This window comes from Cariama cristata, unplaced genomic scaffold, assembly GCF_000690535.1.
Source record: "Cariama cristata isolate BGI_N322 unplaced genomic scaffold, ASM69053v1 scaffold15049, whole genome shotgun sequence".
In the NCBI taxonomy this organism is placed as follows: Eukaryota; Metazoa; Chordata; class Aves; order Cariamiformes; family Cariamidae; genus Cariama; species Cariama cristata.
This window is the reverse complement of record NW_009637516.1, coordinates 1-23,477: the sequence shown is the minus strand read 5'-3', so window position 1 is coordinate 23,477 and position 23,477 is coordinate 1. Positions and strand designations below refer to the sequence as shown.

General features: G+C 40.2%; 2 protein-coding genes across 2 annotated transcripts; one reads left to right on the top strand and one right to left on the bottom strand.

Annotated features, from left to right (window-relative positions):
- Nucleotides 1-84: 84 nt before the first annotated feature.
- On the top strand, nt 85-15,688 carry CASP2 (caspase 2, apoptosis-related cysteine peptidase). The gene is made up of 10 exons (XM_009708366.1): nt 85-234; nt 5,478-5,645; nt 7,363-7,438; nt 8,915-9,009; nt 9,941-10,117; nt 10,669-10,797; nt 11,255-11,345; nt 14,656-14,805; nt 14,897-15,006; nt 15,554-15,688. The coding sequence occupies exons 1-10, from the start codon at nt 85-87 to the stop codon at nt 15,686-15,688; spliced, it is 1,281 nt and encodes a 426-aa protein (XP_009706668.1).
- A 4,305-nt stretch (nt 15,689-19,993) lies between these two features.
- LOC104156441 (protein CREG1-like) lies at nt 19,994-23,342 on the bottom strand. The gene is made up of 3 exons (XM_009708367.1): nt 23,304-23,342; nt 21,455-21,574; nt 19,994-20,179 (listed from the first exon to the last, which is right to left on the bottom strand). The coding sequence occupies exons 1-3, from the start codon at nt 23,340-23,342 to the stop codon at nt 19,994-19,996; spliced, it is 345 nt and encodes a 114-aa protein (XP_009706669.1).
- Between the last annotated feature and the right edge of the window lie 135 nt (nt 23,343-23,477).

The window sequence follows — 23,477 nt, the reverse complement described above, 5'->3', positions numbered from 1 at the left end:
TGCTTCCTCCCGAGCAGAAAGTTGGGAGGGGTAAGGGTGGCTGTTGCCGTTGAGTTGGGCTTTGGTCTCCCCTCTCCTGACAGGATGCTGGTTGCCTGCGGCATGCAGCGATGTCACCAGGAAGCGCTAAAGAAGAACCGGGTGATGCTGGCAAAAGAGCTGATTTTAAAAGAATTGTTGCAGCATCTGATAGAGAAAGACATCATCACCACGGAGATGATGGAAATGATACAGGTACGCGGGTTATACTCAGCTGCACCGTCAGGTTTATTTCTAGGTGAGCTCGGTGTGGTTCTTGGCAGTGGCAGCACGGTAAAACTCATCTGTGTGTTACCCGTGTGCTTTAATGTGGTCACATTTGGAGAGCACGCAAGGCTGCGTGGGGTTTGCTGGCAACACGTCGGAGAACCGTAACCTGCTTTTGGCAATATGGATTTTGTCTGAGACTTAACAAATCATTGGCTTGGGTGCTGGGGAGTCAGGTGGTATCTTCCAGTCCTTTGTTGTCACTTTGTGCCTCTCTTTTTTTTTTTTTTTTTTTCCCCATTCGTAGAAGTAGGAATAATACCTATTTCCAAAAGAATACTGTGAAAATAAGTAAACGAATATATTATAAACCAGCTTGTTGTGGCACCTTTCACTTACAGAATCTGTACTACATCCGTGTTTTTGTAAATTGCATGGAGAACGTTATGTGATCCAAGACTTTTGCTCTCAGGTGCAAGTGCTGTTCATAGGGTTTTGTTACTTATCCTGAGCAGTGGGTACTATGAAGAGAAGTCATTGGAAATAGTTTGGGATTGCTCCCAGAGGTGTGGTGATGGACTGAAGGCCGTGAGGAATGGAGATACAGGTCTTCAAAGCGAAAGCAAACTGGAAAGGAAATGACTGAAGATGCATGTCAGGTGCATCTCGGGACTCAAGTAAGCAATTGAGGGACTTTCTAGTCCCTTAGCAAGATTGATGGTCCTATCACAAGAACAGATGCTGAAAAATAGAATTATGAGCTATTTGCCGGGCACCAGTGCAGAAGGTATGAACCTGAGACTGATAAGGTTTTTGAAAGCAATGAAGAAATAACTTCCTGATGAATTTTTACTTATTGTGTGTCAAAGATAATGTGAAATTCCTCATGGGACCTGTCAAAGATACCTGTGCTAAGTTGTGGGAGATGCAGGCAGCCTTACCTGAAATAGCTCCGATCCCTAGTGAAAGAGGACAAAGGTAGAGGAAGACAGTGAAAGTCAGAGAATGAAGCAAGAACTGATTGTACTGGTTTTGGCTGGGATAGAGTTAAATTTCTTCACAGTAGCTGGTATGGGGCTGTGTGTTGGATTTGTGCTGGGAACCGTGTTGATAATTCAGGCATGTTTTATTTGTTGCTGAGCAGGGCTTACCCAGAGGCAAGGCCTTTTGTGCTTCTTGCCCCACCCCACCATTGAGGAGGCTGGGGGGGCACAAGCAGTTGGGAGGGGATGCAGCCAGGACAGCTGACCCCAATGACCCACGGGATATCCCATACCATATGATGTCATGCTCAGCATATACAGCTGGGGGAAGGAGAAGGAAGGGGGGGGACATTTGGAGCGATGGCATTTGTCTTCCCAAGTCACCGTTCTGCGGGATGGAGCCCTGCTGTCCTGGAGATGGCTGAACATCTGCCTGCCCAGGGGAAGTGGGGAATGAATTCCTTGGTTTGCTTTGCTTGCACTCACAGCTTTTGCTTTACCCATTAAACTGTCTTTATCTCAACCCATGAGTTTTTTTCACTTTTACCCTTTGAATTCTCCCCACCATCGTGCTGGGGAGGGAGTGACTGCACAGCTGTGTGGGGCTTAGCAGCCCCCGAAGTTTAACAGCAACACTGCTGAAGTATGGGTAAGGTGTAATTGAGTAAAAGGATGTGCAACAACACTTAGTAATGGATTATCAGTAAGGAGGAAGGTGTTACGATGGATAAGTCAGGTAAACAGCAATAGCTTAGTGGAAAAATTGTGCCTGATACAACATACATAACTAAGAGCTTAAATGTGTATAAATAGCGATAGCAGCCTGAGCAAGAGAACAAAGTGACTTGAACTACAGTTGCAGGGTACGAATCTGGAAATTGCAGCAAAAATAGAATTATGGCAGAGGTAGGAGGAAAGCATTCACAACTGGAACAGCAGTACTGCAAAATATGCATTGTACTAGAAGGACAGAAATGAAGGGAATGTTTGCGGGATAGCACTAATTGTAACAGTGCTATAGAGAAACAAAAAGTAACGTGCATCAAAAATGAAATCACTTGAGCCAAAACCACTTTATCTTACCTTTCATTTTTAGCAGGTCTGTGAATTGTAATAGTGATTTTTACTCTCTGGCTCAAACGTGAACAAAGGTCTTAACAGCACTCCTAAGTAGCCTATTCTTGAAAATGTACTGTGACACCAATCGTCAGGTACCTTAGTGGAAACAGGAGGAGACAAATGCCACTGTGCTGATCATAGAGCGTTGATTTTCCTGGATATTGTAACTGACTGGTTCTCTGTATCTCCCTGCTCCACGAAAAAGTCAGGAAATCAACAAGATCTGGATAAATAGTTATGTTTTAAATCACCTTGTCTTAAAAACACAACAAGGATGCTGGTTCTGTTGGTTTGATTTAAATTAAACAGAAGAATAAACAAAATGGTTCTGGAAATAGGGCACTTCACTTAAACTTTTGTAATCCAAGGAAAGTGAAATAAACCGAGGAGCTCAGGGAGGTGAAGGAAGGATGAAATTTCTTCAAGTGTGAGGTGCTATACCAGTACTGAAACTTTATGACAAGTAAGAAAAAGGTGGGAGGAGAGGACGTTGCAGCCACTGAAGACAAAAGGTTGAGCTGGATGAAGAGCTCACAAGGAATATGAAGAGTAAGTAAAGAGTTTATAGGTGTACACTGGAGAAAAATTAATAAGTAGCAGCAGCTTCCTTTGATGTCTGAAATGGGGAGGGAGAATAGGAACTGACAGGAATTAATTTAAATTGGGTCGTTCGGGAAGATACTAAACAATTTGAGGTTTTTTTCAATGATACACACTTTTAAGATAAAGGAAAAAAATTGTGTTTACTGTGTAGCAAAGATGATGTAAATATAATTATCTAGATGAAGGCCCAGGAGAGATGGATTTCAAACACAGAGCAAAAATTATAGTGGAAATAAGGTGGGACAGTGAAAACAGCCATTTTTAAGATGAAGCCCAAAATCCACTTCATTAATGCCTTCTTGTCAGAGCATCAGATATTCTTCCAGAGCGCTGGGATGGACCTTCAAAACTGCAGATCCAATAGCAAGAGCTTTCTGTGGCTTTTTAAACAAGTTGAATACTCTCTGCTGTAATCAAAGACTATCAGATTGTGTAGATATAGAAATTTAAATGCTCTGTGTTGATCACTAGACAGTAATGAAGGGATCACTGGCTTTGACAAAGCGCCATAAATTTGATTAGGATGTTTGTCAAGTATGTATGCTTTCTCCACAGATTCTGGGTGTATATTCAGGCTCAATAAGAAGACTAATACTATGGGATTTTGACAGGAATTCAGAGTTTATCGTGCAACCAGTTCCTGTTACGCAGATTATCAAACTCATCTGTGAGGGTACAAAAATAAATTAAGGATGCATTAGAAAATAAAATGAAAGAAGTCTGTCTTATGAATGTTCTACTTCTGAATGTTTGCTGAACATTATTTAGTATTGCCTAAATGTAGTGTTGATGTGGAAGTTGCAGGAAGAGGTACAGCCCTTTGGGTATTTAAGGACACGTTAAGGAAGAAGTCTGCCAAAAGCTGACTGCTGTACATACAAAGTGCAGAATATGAACGTTATGGAAATTCCTTAACTTTTCAAGAAAACTTAAGATCCAATTGTTGAGGTCAGCTTGTGTTCTTAATTATGATTTATGGCTTAGAGTCATAGACTATGAAGACAGAAAGTGAAGAATATTAATGATCCTAAGCTTGTCATAAACAGTTGCAGGTCTACTAGAAAGGAAGAAACAATTAATAGGTACTTTAGAATATCAACTGTCAATTTACTTTATTAGGTAAAATAAAATTCAGTGGGCTTACAGCAAGATACAAGTATATGGAGCTGGCTATCTCCTATGGACTAATGGAGAAGCGTTACCAGGAGAAAGGGGCAAGTATTTTCATACTTCTGGAAAGGCCCAGGTGAGATATTACTGTGTGCACTTCTATCCAACAGTGCTCTGAAAGTTTGGGTTTCTGTGGGAATAGGAAAGGGTACTTGCATTGTCAAGGGGGAGAGGCCATTTATGAGGAGGCTGAAAGCAAGTGGCTTGTTTACTGTAGCAAATCGAGATGGATTTATAGAAAGAAGTTTGAAAAATAAGGAAAAGGACAGGAGAACACTGAAGTCAAGGCACATTGTTGATACAAATATAAATGCTATTAGTCAGTCATGAATGAACGTAGGTCTCAAATTTCAGAATAGGTTCCTAAGCATTGAATCAAGATTTTGCAATATCCTTCCAAACAATGTGATGGGACAAAAGCCAGATTAACACCAAGCTTGATGCATTTTATGAAAGAAACTAGATGATGTGAAATATTCTGTAGCAGAGGATTTACACATATGACTCGAGGCTTTTTTTTCTGATTTCCTGTGATTGCAAAAGTAGTGTTAGGCCTTGATTCTGTGTAACTCGCCAACCATTTCTTATCATGCACCAGAAGAAGAGATCTTGGATCTAAGTGGTAATTCAAAACATACAGGATGAATTCCATGGAATTGATAACACTTATTTTTGATACCCAATATTTTAGTACATGATGTTTTGGTGTGTTTTAGATTTCACAGGAAAGGCTATTATTGTATAAATTACACAATTTGTTGGCAAATGCCCTGTTAATATTCTAACAATTAGAACTTCCTGAGAATGTTTTACAGATACATAAATTTCCTTTTTGATTGTTACTTTTTCTCATATATTACTATATATTGCTTCGTTGGTCTAAATGTTACAGTCTATACATGTGTAGTATCTTTTTGGAATTGACTGCATATAATGAGTATTTTACTTCATGCTTTCCAAGGGATTTGCGTATCTGCACGTGAAACCATAAACTATTGGGCAATAGTGGAAGCATGTTCTGGACTTCGTGTATTCAATGAGGGGAAACAGATACTATTCCAACAGTAACTGCGAATAAAAGTTTAGAGAGAAGAGGGCGTATTACTCTGTGTGGTAATGTCTGAATTGTTGGCTTGCTGTGTTGTCATATACTCTCCCCCTTGAGCTAATAGGAACAGAGGAGCGGGAGTGAAATCAGCTAGGAAGAGCTGTAAAAATGGATCTAGCACAGCTAAGCATAGAGATGAAACATTTACATGAAGTAAAAAATAATTTAGTTGTTCTGAAGATTCATTGAAAATTAATTGTGTTGGGGTGTTACTTTGAGTGCGGATTTTGTTTTTTCTCTGGATCTAGGCTGAGTCTGGGAGCTTCAGCCAAAACGTGGAATTCCTCAATTTGCTGCCCAAGAGAGGCCCTCGTGCCTTCTCAGCCTTCTGCGAAGCTCTACGAGAAACCAAACAGCAGCATCTGGAGGCGGTGATCTTGAAGACAACATCCAACCTGAGCCATGGGACTGCAAGGGTACAACACTCTTAAAAAAAATAAGATGGATGGAGTGCATTTCAGATTGGGTTTGGGCACAAAGCGATCTTTTTCAAATGGGAAAAAACCAAAAATGGTTTAGAAAGGACAGGATGGGGTTTTGTTGCAAATTAAAACTTGTAGAAGCAGAGGGGAAGGAATCTGGGAAGAAGTGAATTTTCACACTGAATCACAAGATGGTAGAAGTTGGAAGGCACCTCTGGAGGTTATCTGGTCCGAACCCCCTGCTCAAGCAGCGTCACCTTGACCAGGTTGCCCAGCGCCATGTCCAGGTGGCTTTTGAGTATCTCCAAGGATGGAGTCTCACAACCTCCTCTAGTGCTCAGTCACCCTCACAGTAAAACTGTGTTTCCTGATGTTCAGAGAAAATCTCTTGTGTTCAAGTTTGTGCCCATTGCCTCTTGTCCTGTCTCTGGGCACCACTGAAAAGACCCCAGCTTTGTCCTCTTGACACCCTCCCTTCAGGTATTCATATCCATTGATAAGAACATGTTGAGCTGTCTCTTCTCCAGGCTGAACAGTCCCAGCTCCCTCAGCCTTTCCTCAAAGGAGAGATGAATCGCCAGTCCCTTAATCATCTTTGTGGCCTGTTGTTGGCCTCTCTCCAGTATCTCCGTATCTCCCTTGTACAGAGGAGCCCAGAACTGGACACAGGAGTCCAGGTGCAACCTTGCCAGAGCTGAGTAGAGGGAAAGTATCACCTCCCTTGATCTGATCTGCTGGCAACATTCCTCCTACTCCATCCCAGGATACCACTCGCCACCTTTGTGGCAAGGGCATATTGCTGGCTCCTGTTCAACTTGGTGTCCACCAGAACTCCAAGTCCTTTTCTGCCAGGCTGCTTCCCAGCTAGGTGGCCCTCAGCATATATCAGTGCCTGGGGTTGCTCCTCCCCAGGTGCAGGGCTTCTTTTTGTTGAACTGTACAAGGCTCCTGGATGTTCTTACATCCAACACGTTCTTAATGGATGTGTCATCAAGAACCCAAAAGTCGCAAAGAAAATATTTTCTCTGAATTTTTTTAATTTAGTTTTCAATGATTCTCTGAGTAGAAAGCTACTAAAAGCTAGTCTTGTCTATTGAGGAGAGGGGATTTTCTTTCTTTTGTTATTTGTATTTTCACCTTTTTACTATCTGCAGTTGTTAGTGTTGGACTAAAGGAAGAATTTAGCAAAGATTCAATATTCTTAGTGCATTGGCAAGGATGGAAACTCACAGTAAACATATTCTATATGAAGGAAGGAAGACCAGATATTTTTGAACAGAGATGTTCCCTTATTAAAATGTAGGATTTATTAGACTACCCTTTCTATTTTTTTCTTTTCAATTGTGCTTTACTATACAAACAATGAAATCTTGAAAGCAAACAAAAAGATAGGAATCGCTGGACAAATCAATTTTTGGCAAAAACAAGGAGCATATGATGACCTCAGTGTAAGGTTTCCAAACTGGGGATTTGGGTAGAAGTAGAGATGAGCAAAGAAGGGAAAGAACTTTGCATTGACAGCAAAACGCTGCTGCTGTCTTAGGATGTTTTATTTGGATGTGAACCATAATATTATTCTTTAAGTCATATATATGTGTATGCGAATACATGTATCTTTGTTCCATGATACCTATAGGCTTGTACTGTAGAGAGGAAAACAAATAGCTGGTTTATGCTACTCTTTTTCATGGATTTATTGGATGTCTTATAGCTTGAACACGGTTATGGATCAAATCTTCCATTCCCTGCCAGTGAGTCCTGTAATTCAAAGAGACCACGCTGGATTGGTGAGTCGCACATGACATTGTGAATACTTGACTGGCTGGCTGGCTGGCTGGTTGCTTCTCATTTCTTAATACTCTCTTAATTCAGTTCTACAAATAAGCTTGCCACTACTTTGCTCGTCCCAGGAATACAAACTTGACAGTGAACTGACTATATTATGATCAGATGCAGGAGGCAGAACTAGGCAAGAAAATAAGTGAAATAGCGTATTGGAAGAGAGAACCCAGTCAGTTTTTAGCTGGCTTCATTTATTCACACAGGAAATTTTGTTACTTAAACAGTACATGTCAGTAAAATTTTAGATTTTTCAAAGATTTTCTTCTTTAAGATTTGTAATAGAGTTTAAATTGAACTAGAGCTATGAAAAGATACTGATTTTGGGCAGTATCCCTTAACTTAGACTTCCTTCTTAGCACCTAAGTACAAGGCCTTATATATGTTACATAGGCCCAATATAGATTTCTGTAGCTTCTGTCAAGTGCAGCAAATTAGCTTTTCTTTAGCAAGCATTTGTGACAGCTCAGGGAACTAGTTGTTGGAATGAATCTCCTTGCTAGTTTTTATGTTGCCTCTGGTAATGCCTGGAGTACCCATGTTCTCTAACCACAGCTTTAACTATGTGCTGGTTACTAGGAGCTCTCTCTGGTGTTAAAGAACAAGCGTCTAGATTTTGAAGGCTTTTTATTTTTTTATTTAGGTGCAAAGGTTTTTAGGGTGGCGTTGTTTTGGTTTTTTAGAGCATATGTTCCTCCAACCAGGAGAGCCACGCCTCAAAAGGCTGAAAAAGGATTTCAGAGGAGATCATGAATGTCATTAGGCCTGTTTCTTCAAGACAGGGGAGTGAGTGTTTGCCTGCAAATGGCAAATAGTCGATTATCATTCTCCTCATCTGCTGTTATCCAGAGGAAAGGGTTGTTCAGAGGCAGATAAATGAAAAAGGGCATTGCACTGTATGGCAGTTAGAAATGTCTAGTTTGATCACTTACGCATATGTTCAGCAAAAAATAAATAATTGTATCTGGAGGGTGTGGGAGGCCTTTTATGAAAGGAAAAGCACTATTCTATTTGAGTATTTCTAGCAATGGTTTGTCAGCTTAAGTGTGAAAGGAATAACATGCTGTACAAAATGACAGAAACCACAGTGCTCTAATTTTAGATGACAATTCTGTTTTCATACTCTGTAGAACCAAATTTACTAGGACTTAGGTAAGGCTGACCCACATACAAGACGGGAAAAAAGAAGTTGCCAATTAAAATTATCAAAAAATAAGTATACCATTCCAGTACTTTTGGCTATTTCTGCTATGTTTCGTTGTGTGTCTGTAGTCCCTGATCAAGCAAAATTTTAGAGGTGTGACTAGCATAATACAGGAATATGCCTAAGACCACATAGTTCAGAATTTGCAAGTTACTACCTTAATGCAGAGGCTTTGTAGTTGGGAATTTTTTATTGTTATTGATATGTTTGTTTTCCACAGAACCAATGGAACATTCCTTGGATAATGGAGATGGTCCCCCAATTCCTCCAGTGAAGTACTGCACTCCTGAATTTTACCATGATCATCAACACTTGGTAAGTAGTTGACAGAGAAAATCTCCTTCAGATGTGAAAGTTGTGAAGTGTTTCGATATATCAACTGAACACGTGCTACTTAAAACTGAGTCAAAACGAAATGCTTCATTGAGATGCAGATCAGTGTTGTGCTATTTGCGTAACTGAAAGGTGTCCGCAGTTGTGTTCAGTTTGATGTAGTGACATTTACAAGTGTCAGGAAATTCTGAGAAGTTCTGTAACTCCATCCAAATAATGTCTGCCTCTGGTTTTTGTTCATGAAGAGCTTTGTGAAATGCCTTCTGTTCTGTTGCTCTGTGTAAGCTGTCAGTTTTATTGCCTCATATTTATTTGTCTGCATCCTCATCTGCTTCTGTGTGATGACACACCCTGGAAATGGCTGTAAGATACTAGAACTGTGTTTCAGCTAGTAGCCCCGGTCTCGGCTGTACCCAGAAGAGTCTCTCCTTAGGCTCAAGAACCAGATCAGGATTCCATGCTGGGTGCTACTGGGTAGAGCTAAATTTTACATAGTGTTGTCCTAAAGCCTTTGATGGGGATAACTGAAATATATGGGGCTGTGCTGGGCTGAGGGTGGGGACAGGGAAAAAAGTTAGCAAGACCTAATTCACAGTTTGAAATGGATAAGCCGTGTTTCTTTTAGAACGAGACATAAGGCAAGCTACTGTAACATTTAGTCTTGTAGGATCATCGGTTGTGGAGACTTGCAAATACAGTTGTCTTTGGGACCCCTTGCAATAGAAACATTTGTTTTATTTGTTTAAAAAAAAAAACACCCTTCAAAAATTTGACCTTTACTGTTTTTATGCCTTCTCAATCAAGAAATCCTGCACATCATATCAAGTTGGTATGTTAGGATTGCTGTTCTACTCTAAAACTCTGTTATTTCCTTGTGTAGTGTAAATTTACCAATTTTAAATCTTCTTCTCAGGCATATAAACTGATATCGGAGCCCCGAGGCTTAGCACTTATTCTCAGCAATGTCCATTTCAGCAGTGAGAAGGACCTGGAGTATCGCGCAGGGGGAGACGTGGACTGTACTTCTCTGGAGATGCTTTTCAAGCATCTTGGGTATCAAGTGTATGTCTCTCATGATCAAACTGCCCAGGTAAGGGGGATGCATCCCAGTACTTCACAACCAGTACGGATGAGAGTTTGTAACTGTTACATAAACATCTTAAGAGGTTGCCTTTGGTATAAGTAAGCTTTAACAGGAAGATGTGAATGGTCACTTATGAATAGAAAATAAGGCTAAATGGGATGATGTCGGCTCACGTGCCTGAAATACCAGAGTATGTATCTGTTAAATTGCTCCAATGGCCTAGCCAGACTCCAGTGTCAGTGTAAAATCTCTATAAAATATCAGTTGGTTTCCCCTATGTTAAATCTATATGTACCGACTCTGATACTTGCTGCATCCCCCTGTTGGCCTAAGTGATTCCTACTTCGCCATGTTTTACTTAGGACTGAATATTACATAAAAGAACAAGAACATTTTGCTGGTTTTCTTTATGGAACATGTCTTTTGTCCTGTAAATTTGATGTACGTAGGGTTTATCTCATAACAGGAGGACTATTTGTGGTTTTGCCTGTATATTTGACCCACTTTTCCTGTTGCAAGTCTGAAAAGCATTAAACTTTTTTTTTCCTCTCTTCCAGGAGATGCAGAATGCACTGGAGAGATTCTCTAAGCTGCCAGATCATCGGGATGTGGATTCCTGCATTGTAGCTTTACTTTCCCACGGTGTGGAGGGTGGGGTTTATGGCAGTGATGGCAAACTACTAGAGGTATATTGCTGTGTCCTGATGTCGTCTTGTACGTTCTCTCTTGGAAAGTAACAATGCAAAAAGGGAGGAAAACAGTTTAAGGAAAAAAAAGTGAAGTGATAGGAGACTGAGGATTCATATTTTTTAAAAAGGAATAAATATGGGCTTGTGGGAAGAAAGGGGCAGGAGGCTGGCTATGAGAGGTCGCAAGATAGAGTGACATAGAAATAGGGCAAGTAGGGGAAGTTACTTCATTCTCTCTTCCTGTACAAGTACTAGGTAGAGTGAACAAACTCAAACTAGTAGGAGCTTGGGGAGGGTGCGGAAGGGATGTGTTTGTCAAAGGGTGAGTTTGGAGGTAAAGGAGAAAGTACCGAGGCTGGTGAGGTAATAACCAAAATACAGGGAAGTGAGGTGAGACTGGGTTTGGCTCACAGAAGGCTGCAGTGAAGAATATTTATCTTCCTCCTTCTCTCAGTTGCAGGAGGCTTTCCGGCTCTTTGATAATGCAAACTGTCCAAATCTCCAGAATAAGCCCAAAATGTTCTTTATTCAGGCCTGCCGGGGAGGTGAGTGCCCAAATACTAAAAGCCATGTATTTGGCATGCCATTAAGGCTCATTTTACACACATACACACCCTCACATTCAACTTGCTGTCAACTTTCCTCTTTGCTTCTCTCAGGTGTAAGTGGGACCCATATTCACCTCCCTCTGCCCCGCTGCTGCCACTGCATCTGTTGCTCTGTAAGTGTCTTTTGCTCTGCATGAGGTGTGTGCATTCATTTGCAGACCCCAGAGCACCTTAGTGATATAAAGCTCTCTACCATATCCCACTCATACATTGAGGCTTTCTCTTGCTATGCCTGCTATAGGGGGAGTGGGGCATACGGCGCATCAAATTGCGGCACAGCATGGAGTGGTACACTAGCACTGGAGTCTTGGCCGAGGTCTTGTCTTTTTCTTGTTCCTGGATGTGTTGTGTCTCTTGTGTTGTCTCTTGTTGGCTCAAATCCTTTTTTTTTTTTTCCCTTTGGTTTTTTCCTGTACCCTGTCCTGTCTTCAACCTCCAAATGACCTTTCCTTACACCCTTCTCCACATACCACTGTAGAATTCTTACATATTATTGTACAGAATTCTTTTCTTGATTCTTATAGACTTGTTCTTTTTCCACTCTCGTGATTCGTTTTCCCTCCTTTTGTAACTAAACACATGTCTGTAACTACCTACCTTTCAGATCTGCTAATGACCAAATTTTTCCTTGAAGTGTTTGGACTTTTTGAGATCGCTGTGAAACTGCAGATACTCCAAACAGAAGTTCTGTCTTAGAAAGCTTTGTTTTTTCCCTTGTGATAGAGAAGTTTCTCTAGCGTGTATGCTTTTTCACCCTTCTTTTCCCTTGTTACTTGCAATTGTCTCCTTTCTTTTTCATTTTTAGCAGAGCTTTGCAGTTTGTCCTCTAGCCAAAAGGATGTTTCATTCACCTGTTATCTACCCGTGTTTAATCCCAAGGCAGAGAAAAACCTAAAGTCTACATGAAGTATTTTGGCAATCAAAAATATTTGACCCTTCTAAGCACTTGGAAATATTGTAATGTGCATGTTTACAATAGGAATTGAATGCGATTGCTTTCCTTATGTTATTGAACCTTTAGATACTCTTGAACAAACGTGAATATGCAGACTCATAACGGTGTGGAAATAAGTGTAATAAGCCAGAATTTGCAGCTGACCTAATCAGATCATCAGGTTTATTTGCCTGTAATGTTACCATAATGGATCTGTTCACATCAACCAATTGGGCTTGGCCTTCCTATTCCCCAAAAGGTTTCAGTTAAGAAAGACTGGTAAGCTCTCTGTGCAAAATGCTATACAACTGGGATACTGCAATAGGCAAAAGTTTGAGACTTGAGCAGCTGAAAGGGAAAATTCTTTCTTCAATTTAAAAACAAAAAAAAGGCAAAACCCTGCCTTTTTTTAACCTCTCTTTTAAACCTTGATTCATAGTTGGAGGGGAAAGCTAGTTACAAAGTCATTGAGTTGTCAACAAAAATGTGTACCTTAGCATTCAAAGGCTAGCCTAGCCAATACAATTTTTTTTTTCAAAAGCAGCATTTAAAAGACTGTAATGATCTAGTAAAGTGAAGAACTGTGGTAAATAATGACAAATAGGTAGTTAGCGGTTACTTAAATCAACTGGAGAACCAGCTATCTGGGAACTTCAGTAAAATTTAAACAGACTGGATCAATCTGGGTGGCAGCTATTGGTGATAGAAATTAGAGGTTAAGTACGCCGAGGAATATTCTGATAGGGTTCGTGCTTAACACTTTTTAGTTACGTTGGTAAGTTGACTGGAATGGTGTTTCAAGAGGAGTGCATGAGGAAGACATCTAATTCTGAAGCTTTAATCAAAAAGGTTTTGACTTTATACATTAGGGGGTGATGACAGTGTGAATAATATAGCTTGACTGTAAAATTACCCGAGTCTTATCTGAAATAACATACACAGTGAACAGTAGGCTAAATTTTTAAGACGATACAGAACTGAAAGGATTTGGAGAAGTGTGATAAGACATGAAAAAAGTGTGGTTAAAAATGGAAAAATTTGCATTGCTACCTTAAAGAGATGACAAATTTGATGGAAGTACGCATGAAATTTTGAGCTATGGAGCCTTAATTATAGGCTATATCTAGCCTGCCAGACAAACACACCCCTCCCACTGCTGCTTTCATTTTGGAGAACAACGACGTCGCTGACTTATGAACTGACCATTTCCTCTGCGTAATTATAAGATGCCACCAGTGCCACTGCCTGGGTTAGAAATCCAAATGCATTTCTTAGGCACGACCTGGCAACAAAAACCTAGAGCCATCATAACAGGAAGGCCTCTTAGGAGGCTTATGCCTCCTAAGACTAGAATCTGACCTATGCTGTTAGGACGTCAGTAGAATAGTACATTCTCATCTTACAACAAAAGAACTAAAGGGCACAATTATACAAAAGACATGTAAAATGTAGTTTTATTTTTCATACAAAATTGCTGGACCATTAAAGTTATTGCCACTAAGCAGTTAGTCTAGATTACAATGGAAACTCTGCATCATGTAAACAACCAATTGCAAGTATCTACACTTGTCATAATACATACTAATAAATCCTGGAAAGGACATTAAATGTTCTCCAGGTTTTAAACTAATCTCCGCGTACTGGAGTTCTCTCTCTCATGTTTGAGGTAAAATTATTTTGCACTTTATAATTGCACAATTTATGTTTTTAATTGAAACAAGTGATGTTATAGTCATGATTTAGAACTAGGTGAGATACTTGGTTCGTGTTCTCTTGATGTCTCGGAGGTAGACCTTAGCAACTAAAATTGTAGCTCTCTGAGTTCTGCAGTAAGTAGGCAGGTAGCATTGCAAACAAGGCTAAACATTTTTGGACACTTCTAAGGTAGATAAAAGTGGAAAATAGAAACTTTCAGGGCTAGGCATCAAATCCTTCCATGCATGGTGAAGAACTATCAGAAACTTCGTGCTTTCCGGTTATCCCATGATCTGCATAGGAAATGAGAGGGGGGGAGAAAAAAAAAAAAAAATCAACCGGCATGCAGACGAACAGTCATGTTAGGTCGAGCAGGTTCAGCACTTGTTGGTATCTGCATTAGTTTGAGCAGAAGAACTTTCATACAACTTTTAAAAACAGCTGAAAAAGCTTAAAGTTCATGCAAAAGGTTTTTGCTTGACAGCAGTTGTGGCATTGCTGAGCAGAGCCCAAAACAAAGGAAGTACATGAAAGCTACATCCAGTGCTTCAGGATAATTTCTTTTTTTTTTTTTTTTTCCCCTCCCCACATCCCCATCCTCCTTTATTACCCCTCCAGATGAGACGGACCGGGGAGTGGATCAAAGAGATGGGAAAGAATGGTCAGATTCCCCAGGCTGTGAGGAAAGCGATGCAAACAAGGAAGAAAATCTCAAGCTGCGTCTGCCTACATGCTCTGATATGATCTGTGGATATGCCTGTCTGAAAGGTACTGGGGAGAAGCCCTAATTGTTAAGGCATAAGGAAGTTTTATCTGTCTGTGTTCCGCAGAAACTCCATCGTACACACTCTCTTCTCAGGCACTGCGGCCATGCGAAACACCAAGCGTGGATCCTGGTATATCGAGGCTCTCACCTCTGTGTTTGCAGAGGACTCCCGAGACACTCACGTGGCCGACATGTTGGTGAAGGTGAGCTGGAGTGTCTTTCCTCTCCCACATTTACCTGGTTTCTCGAGAGCCTTCCACTGCTTCAAATTGCTAGGATTAATCTGCTATTAAAGCAATTGTTCTTGCCTTGTTTGTAGCAAAATTACGACTTGTTTCCGTTTTATATATATATTTATATACAGTTCCATAGCACTTTAACTAAAGTAAAAATGCTGTTTCTTTGACTCCTACCATTTGACTTGTGTGGTCGCATGGTGAACTTACAAGAAGAATTAATCTAGCTTGCCAAGATTTACTTTTCTTCTGCACAAGCACTTGCACTCACACAAGGTGATGAAGAAAATGGAGGAAGAGGGAGTGAAGACAGCAGTGTGACCTCAGCAACTTGAGCTATCTGGAACTGCACCTTAGTTCTTTATCCTTCTTATAATTTAGAAAGACAATGTGCAGGGGACTACTTAATAAGTTAAACAGAATAATCTATGCATACAGAAAGCAATTACATTTTTCTTCCTTCTGTTGTCTTAATCCTTCCAGTCACTTTTTTTTTTTTTAATCTCGCATCTAGGTGAATAGGCAAATCAAGCAACGAGAAGGTTATGCCCCAGGCACAGAATTTCACCGCTGCAAGGAAATGTCAGAATACTGTAGCACACTCTGTCGGGACCTTTACCTGTTTCCTGGCTATCTGTCAGGGAAATAACCCTGCCAGCTCTGTTGGAAGAGAGATACTGCCAAAGCTGAACTTTGAGTATGGATATCTAAGTTTCATTCTTACGGGCTGTGACATCAGATGCACAAGCAACGAATGCTTGTTTATATCTGGCCAGTCCAATTCTTGATGTCTTTTTTCTAAAATAATCTGACAACTCTCTTTGTAGTCTGATTCAGTTCAGGGTTTAAAATTCTAATATCCTGACTTATTCCACATGTATAGAAATTGATGGAAAGAGGATCAGCACTGGAACTGGGAAGAAGTGGGAACATCCTTTGGAAGGAGACATGAGGACACTTGTAAGCAAAGCGAATGTGAAAAAGGAAACAGACTATTCATACAATTTTTTTAAAAGCTAAGCTTTTCTAAAAGGAAAATTATTCATAAAATGCTACTTATCTTATGCTTGTATTTTAACATTTTAAAATACTTTCTGCCTGGTTCTTCATGCAGGACAGTCAGGTGCTGTGCACATTAGAAGAGGGTTCCTTTATGAAGGACAATCCTTCCCCTCTCTAAAATGGGAAGTTACTGTGTTCAGTACCTGACACTTTCCTATCCATCTTGATCACTTCAAAGTCTATTTTTGCACATTCCTTCTGTAGCCAAGTTATCAAGAGAACTACAAGACATGCCAGGTTATCAACAAAACAAATAGAGATCCAGGATTTCTCATACAAGTAAGCCTCCATAACTGCCGCAGAAATAGTTTTGAATCTAGAAATTCTAGATTAGTTCCCCTTAGTCCTAAGAGTGAACAACTGGCATGGAATATTACTTTTGAGGAATCTGTTTGCCATAGTACCTGTGTGTCACAACTGGCATAGCATTCAATCCACCAACTTCTCAGGAGTCTATAAATTGCACTGTACAACTGAATCCCTGAAACCCTACAGCCTTGTACAAAAGTCTCTCTTGTCTTTTGTTTAATTAACAAAAATATTCAAGGCAGCTCTTTACAGTCTAAGTGTGGTGCTTGGATTATTTTATCACTGCAGTTTGCTTCCTCTTTAAATGAAAGGGAAGAGTTTCACATTATTACCCTGTGATACAAGTTTTCTTTCTTCAGCCATGATCATGTAAATCTGTTTGTGTAGCTAATACTGTTTGCAAAGTGTCGCTTCAACTCGTCAATAAGAAATGTTGTGGCATAATCCATCACTTCTTTTGGAAATTTCCTACACTGTCTCTTCATGCTGTAATTCATCTCTTGGTTACATATGGACTACAGTCTGTTCACTTGAGTCTCGATCTTCTCCATTTTTGTAGCAGTAAGTTCCTGGCTTACTCTTTTTATGTAAGCATGGCTTTTAAAAATTTTTTTTCAGGATAGAATTATGAATAGGAAGCACAAAGGGATATGGAGGGAGGCTGGAAAACTAGGCCTGTGCTTTTTTTTATTGTTCTGCCTAGGAAAATGAAGGCTGTGTTTCCTCCAGCTGACAAAGGTGCAGCATTAACATGCATTTTGCACTTACCTTACACATGATGTGACAAACAGAACAAGGATCATACTTGCCAATTGGTGCCTTACTCTGAAGTTGAAGATACCAGTTTAGGGGCTGTTGTGCCTCCCTGGAGTACAAACACTTTCTTCCTGACTGCTCCCTCTTTGAAATGGTGCAATATTTTACAGATAGGTATACTGATGAAGCAGTCCACGCTGATGGATTAGATTTCTGTAGGATTGCATCAAGTTGCATTATCACTGCCACTTTTGTATAGTCTTTTTGTATACTTGTATTTTACTGCCTTGACATGTCAAAATAAAGAATTCTTGTTTGATTAATCTGTGCAGTGTCTTCCATATACCTCGTAATACCTCAGTGCAGAAATGGAGCTTCTATATAAAGAGAATTTTGTATAATTTCTTGAGATAGTACCTCCCAGAGGCACTTTTGAACTCTCGGGCAGAAGCCTGTTACCTGCTAGTTGCTTGTAAATTTTTATAACATCTAGACCAGGCAAAAGTTAATACATTCAAAGAGATATGAGGCAGAACCACCAAGTAGAAAGCTGATGCTGTGTTTCAGCACATACAAATATTTAGACTGGGAAAATTGTGGGTTTGGTGTCCTTGAAGGAAGAGTTAGTACCAAAATGAAGAGGTTTTTTTCAATACTACCAAGTTCTGCTACAGGAAATCCAGTAGTAATATTGGCAGTGGAATTACCAACATCTACCTATGCAGAAAGTGTTTCTAGTAGTCCAGAAGATGAAGTAAGCAAGATGTTTGTGTTTTCAGAGAGTAAGTTTTGAGCTACTAGCATAGTTGAAGGAATTACTTTATTAGCTGGGATAGCAGGAAAGTGTTAACTGGTTCACTTTTTGACCCAAAACCAAAAGAATAATAATGTTGAAAGTTTTGTGGGACAGGGAGTGAAAACAGTGAACAGGATGTAGACAAGGTATTTAACAAATCTTGAGTTACATAAAAATCAGTGTATTTATTAATAGAACAATTCAGTAAATGAATACAACTGTAGTAATTCTAAACTGGTTTTGTCTCTCTATTTGCCCTTATGAAAAGTAATGAATACCCAAAGGATTTGACTTTGTAAAAATAGTCATTGATTCCCTTGAGAATTAGGATGTACAGAATGGCACTGAAAGAAGGCATGCTTTCCAAAACATCAAAAGATTTGGCTAAACATCTATAAAACATATTATAAAATAAAGTTTGTGCCAAGCTGAGACTCCTTACAAACACTGTACCTCTGTTGTCCAATGTGTCCTCACCCTTGTCTTCAGGGTTAAGAGAATTCTTCACTACATCACAACACTAAATTATTAACTTAGAAGGAAATGCAAGAAAAGAAGATACTGTTATGTAATAGATCATCTTCATTGCACAGTGATGATGTCCTCAGCAGATGCATACAGAACAAAAAAGGAAGGGAATGAAACAAGAATCTCTAGAGAAGTTATAATCAACCCTTGTCACAGGATCAGCAGCCTTGGTGAGGTTGTTTCACTAGGAATGAGTACCAAGTCCTCCTCTGCGATTTGGCCAATCCTACTTACAGAATTCTCTCTTGTGAGGATTTGGTGTTCTTTTGATTCCATTCATCTGCATTTGGTACCTTGTTTATGTCACTTATGTATAACTTAAGTCTCCAGACTGTATTTTTGCATAAACTGTTAGGACTCTGTGCACAAATTCTTAAGACAACATCTGTGTAATTCACTACATCTTTCAAAGAGCTCAGAGTTGTATTCAGAAAAATAAATGGAATTTCTGGGGTTTATGCTGTTGATTTTTTTTCGTTTGTCACTCCTAGAAGTTCTGGGTTTCAGCTGCGAAATAAGGAGAAACAGTAACACCTCTCCTAGAAACCATGCTTTGACAAAGGTGAGCATCATGCTGCATTGAGAAAATACTTAGATTTGGATCTGTTATGTTCAGGTTGTCAAGAAACACACCAATTAGCTAGCTGTTAGTATTCGGTCACTTGTAAAGTAGTTTAAAGGGTGAGGGGAAAAGGTCACACTGAGCATAGGCTTCAATTTTCTGAATTGATTTTACATAGAAATAAACAGTTAAGGGTTGTTATAAACTGCCTCTAGCAGCTCCATGCCTTGGCTATTCCTCCGGCCCAGCCCAGAAACCCCGGGGTTTCCATCCTAGGCCTGTGGCTGTAGCTGCTGATTTTTCATTTGCAGGTTCAAACAGCAGGAAGGCTGAGTGTGCATCTCAGAAACGGACACGTGTACAGAGGACGCTGACGTGGCCAGCTACACAGACCGCAACAGGTAAGGCACTGCCTTCAGCAGCACCTAGCTTCAGCGCTCCCAGGACTCAAAGCAGAAATACAAACAGCCACCTCCCCTTGCTCCTCTTCGTCTGGTAAGGACCGAAGTTCACGAGTGAACCGACTCTCTAGATTCACAAGGACGTTCATGGATCCACTGAGTACCTGGAGAGCACAGCCCCTCTGTCTCTCCCTTACTCCTGCCCACATCTTGGGCCACCTGATCTGCTCTGTGGGTCTGCTACCTGCTGGTTAGTCTAGCTTGATGCTTGCTAGCAAACAAGCGTGCTCACACACTTGTCCCACAGGCAGCCCACACTCATGGGTCTCACTAACACCCCTAACCGGACCGAGGTCCTCCTGCTAGCTGGTTAGTCTGCATTGAAGTTTGCCACCAAGTTACATGCACGCATCCCAGGTTTGGGGAAAATAAAGACATAAATGTGTATTAAAAAAAACAGAGACTGTTAACAAACAATAAGGAGAAGTTTTACAGGTTCCAAATATAATGAGAGTTAAGCGTGCAAAACTTAAGTACTTACTAAGGCTTGACGCTGTAATATTCTTCTGGCGTCACAATTTTCAATCCACCAAAGTAGTCCAGGACCCAAATATTGGTGATGTTGAATTTGGCAAAGAACCAATTATGATCCTTAGGCCAACTTTCCATTTCAGGATGGCGACTGAATAATGCTTTTTTTGCTAAGCCTGCTTCCGAATCATTCACCTAAACAATAACCAGCAAAATATTACAGTAAGATACAGTCATGTGAAGACAAATTTTAGCTAAAAAACTACTGCTGTGTGCTCTTTTTAGTTTAGCCATGTCTTGTCTCAAAGGACTCATTACTGTGGCAGAGTCCATGAGAGTACAACCGTACATGAGACAAAGACTCCAAGGTAGTTGATTTTAATATTAAATCAAAAGGGTGCTTTTAAAGCATGAGCAAGAAAGAATTTCATCAACATAAGAATAAATCTTTCAACAAATCACAAAACAGAGAAGTATGGATTCTTGCTGAATTATTACAATGCAATGTTTGGGGTGTAATTACCTCCTCTGCACCTGCTTACTCAGACACAAACCCAAACCAACTGTGTTCAGATGTATGCATACACACACACAAATAGGATGATACAACAGAATCTACAGAGAAGGGAAGCTGAAATGCGTGACAGCACTTAATATACAACATGCAAATGTTTAACATGCAAAGGGTTAAATCAACCAGTTAGAGCTCTGGGTGTGGTACAAGAGGAACTAATTAAAATAAACAATTCCATTATTGATGAGAAACTCATGAAAGCAATTAAAGGATTGCTGAAGTGTTACATCCAAATATCTGAGGTGTGAAAACACCAAATAAGAATTTAGACTATCATATAGGAGAGAGTAATGATGGTTAGTCCTCATCCTCAGTCATTATCCTCAATAATGGGAATAAGATCTTCAGCGATTAACACATGCAGTTCTAAATTCCTTCTATGTGAGATCAAAGTACAGGTGCATGAAAAAAATACTGCCCTGGAAGCAACACCACCAGATAATACAAAGCACTTTTTCTGTCTCTAATACCTGTAACTTCATAGCTCAGGTTAATATTTATTTCCAATAAGTTTTCCAAAGCGCATGTGTCACACTGCACAGACCAAAGAATTTAACTGAGCCAAAGGGATGGAAAAACCCTCATACTTCATTCAGAGAAGAACTGTCTCAGACTTCTTAGTTTCAAAACAGGTCTAGAGGAATGAGGAAGACTTCCTTCATTACAATATTGTCCTCCCAAGTTCCTCGCTAAAGGCATGCCAACAGAGCTCCTGCAAATCTCAAGCGGTAACTTCATTTTCCTCACAAAAACTACGAGCTAGCCTTCGGTATCATGGCACATAACATCTCTTCACACACTTTCGCACAGAAATTCTGACCTTTCTCTTCTCCATCCACTAAACAATACTATGTGATGCACGCAATCTTGTCCAGTGTCAACTTTCAGCTGCTTACCTTTACAATACTCCCACAGAAGATTATGTGGGCACAGAGGGGATTCTGGGGATCGTATCTGTGCTTCTTGCAGTAAGGAGTCTCTGCTAGCGACACAGTTAAGGAGGCATTTGAATTGATCTGAAATGCAAGTAGCAAGATAGGAGGTTTACATGCTTTTGCGAGAAAAATGTCATACCCACCATATTTTCAGCTCTTGGTACTTTATTCAACTCAGTATTACTGGTGAAAAGAACAAAGCTGTCGTCTTTGCCTAACTATAGCTGAAAGCCTACTTAGATGAGCTCTGCACCTGAAAGAAAGCCCAGTTTAGAAGTGTGCTGAAGTTTGTTAGCATAAAATGCAAACCTCACAAAACAGCACTCCTTAAAACTCTGAATTCGATATACAATCTAGCTAGTTCACATTCAAATTACGACATATTCCAATTTATACACATACAGGATAGTACAGAAGACAAGGACATACAGTAAACTTCATTAAGTTAATTCTGGTGGAAGGACAAAGGGTTACTCAAAAGGTAACCAACTGAGTTTCACAACTTTTCAAAAACTTAGTTAAAATAAAAACAAATAAACACCACCACCCCCCCATCAAAACAAGCCTCCTCGCTGCCCCCAAACTGGTCAGCTCTTTTGAAGTTTCAAGTGAATTTTAAAAAGTTAGGTTTAAAAAATCCTGAATATTTAAGTAAGACACCTAACTTGAAGAATTAAAGAATCTGTATCCAGCTGTTTTTCTGAAATCAATTTGGTGAACACAGCTTGAAAAGTATTGGTGCAAACCAGGATTGCCTACTGCAGAACGCCACGTACTGAAGTTCATCATCTCCCAACCAAGACAGTTCATGTGCTTTGAGAAATTTCATTAAAAGAGCTCATCTCCAAGAGAACCCCTCAAATGTCCCTAAAACACTATGCCGAGTACAACTGCCTTGATGAAACAGCAGCAACCACCTGACAGATAGGACGTTGCTTAACTATATAAAAAAGCTGACTCATGATTATTCAGCTCTCCCTCCTTACACGTGACTATCACAGTCAAATGTTTCTGCCCTGTCACAGCAGACTGAAGGTCTGTGGAGGAGCCTTCTGAAGGAAAACGTTCGTTAGCAGCTTATGCCATGATTTTTACGTTATTCTGAAAACAAAAGGCTATAGCTGGGGTGGAGAAGGAGGTACTATACAAGATAAGTTAGGTTTTCTACAGCACTTAGATACATAATCAAACTATTTGAATGTAACAAACTAAAACCTGACAGGGAACAAACAAAAAACAAAGTCCGAACATTTTCCATGACTTAAATTTGGTGTTTATTTCTTTTACTAATATTGTAATAAGTTACTGGAACAAAAAAGTTCTTTAATGAAGGAGACATACAACCGCTATTTCCCTAACTTTTTAGTCAACTCTCTCTTGACCACAGCCAAGGAGAAGATGTGAGACAAGGCCCATTACGCCCTCAGAGCCCCAGCACACCAGGCTGTTACCTTTCGCTGTGCTCTTGCCTTTACAGAAAGCTCCGAAGATTTAATTACTATTCCTTCAGTAACCTGTGTGGGAGCCTCTTTCTTCAAGTCCCACACTGCCCATTTCCAGTCCTTTTGAGAGGTTTTTTTGGTTTTTTTTTTTTTTTTACGATGTTCTCCCTGTTTAAATGTTCTGTGGCCCCTCATTTCTCTGCTCGGTGCTTCTGGAAGCTTCAGCCAGTTCTTCTACCAGAGTGCTGCTTAGCAATTTTTCAGACCATGCCCAGGAGGAACTTCTTAGGAGGACTACTGAGGGTCAACACCGACAGCACTGCTTATCTGTAGGTGTTCAAGGGCTAGTAACTGTCCCCAGGGCTCACCAACGAGGCGACATCCATGGAGGAGGCAGCCAGCGCCATTACACTGCCCTCAGAAAATGCCGCCGTAAACCCTGACTCCTACAAAAGAAATTCCAACCACCACTTGCTACCGAGATGAAAAAGCGCAGGCAACCAAGAAAAACACGACATTGCATTAGTAACCTGCACGCCTGT

Coding starts and splice junctions, on each gene's coding strand:
- CASP2 (XM_009708366.1), top strand. CDS start 85: ATGCTGGTTGCCTGCGGCATGCAGCGATGTCACCAGGAAGCGCTAAAG. Junction 7,439..8,914: donor AAAGAGACCACGCTGGATTG/GTGAGTCGCACA, acceptor TGTTTTCCACAG/AACCAATGGAACATTCCTTG. Junction 14,806..14,896: donor TGGATATGCCTGTCTGAAAG/GTACTGGGGAGA, acceptor CTCTCTTCTCAG/GCACTGCGGCCATGCGAAAC.
- LOC104156441 (XM_009708367.1), bottom strand. CDS start 23,342: ATGGCGCTGGCTGCCTCCTCCATGGATGTCGCCTCGTTG. Junction 21,575..23,303: donor CCATGGATGTCGCCTCGTTG/GTGAGCCCTGGG, acceptor CTTGCATTTCAG/ATCAATTCAAATGCCTCCTT. Junction 20,180..21,454: donor TCTGTGGGAGTATTGTAAAG/GTAAGCAGCTGA, acceptor GTTATTGTTTAG/GTGAATGATTCGGAAGCAGG.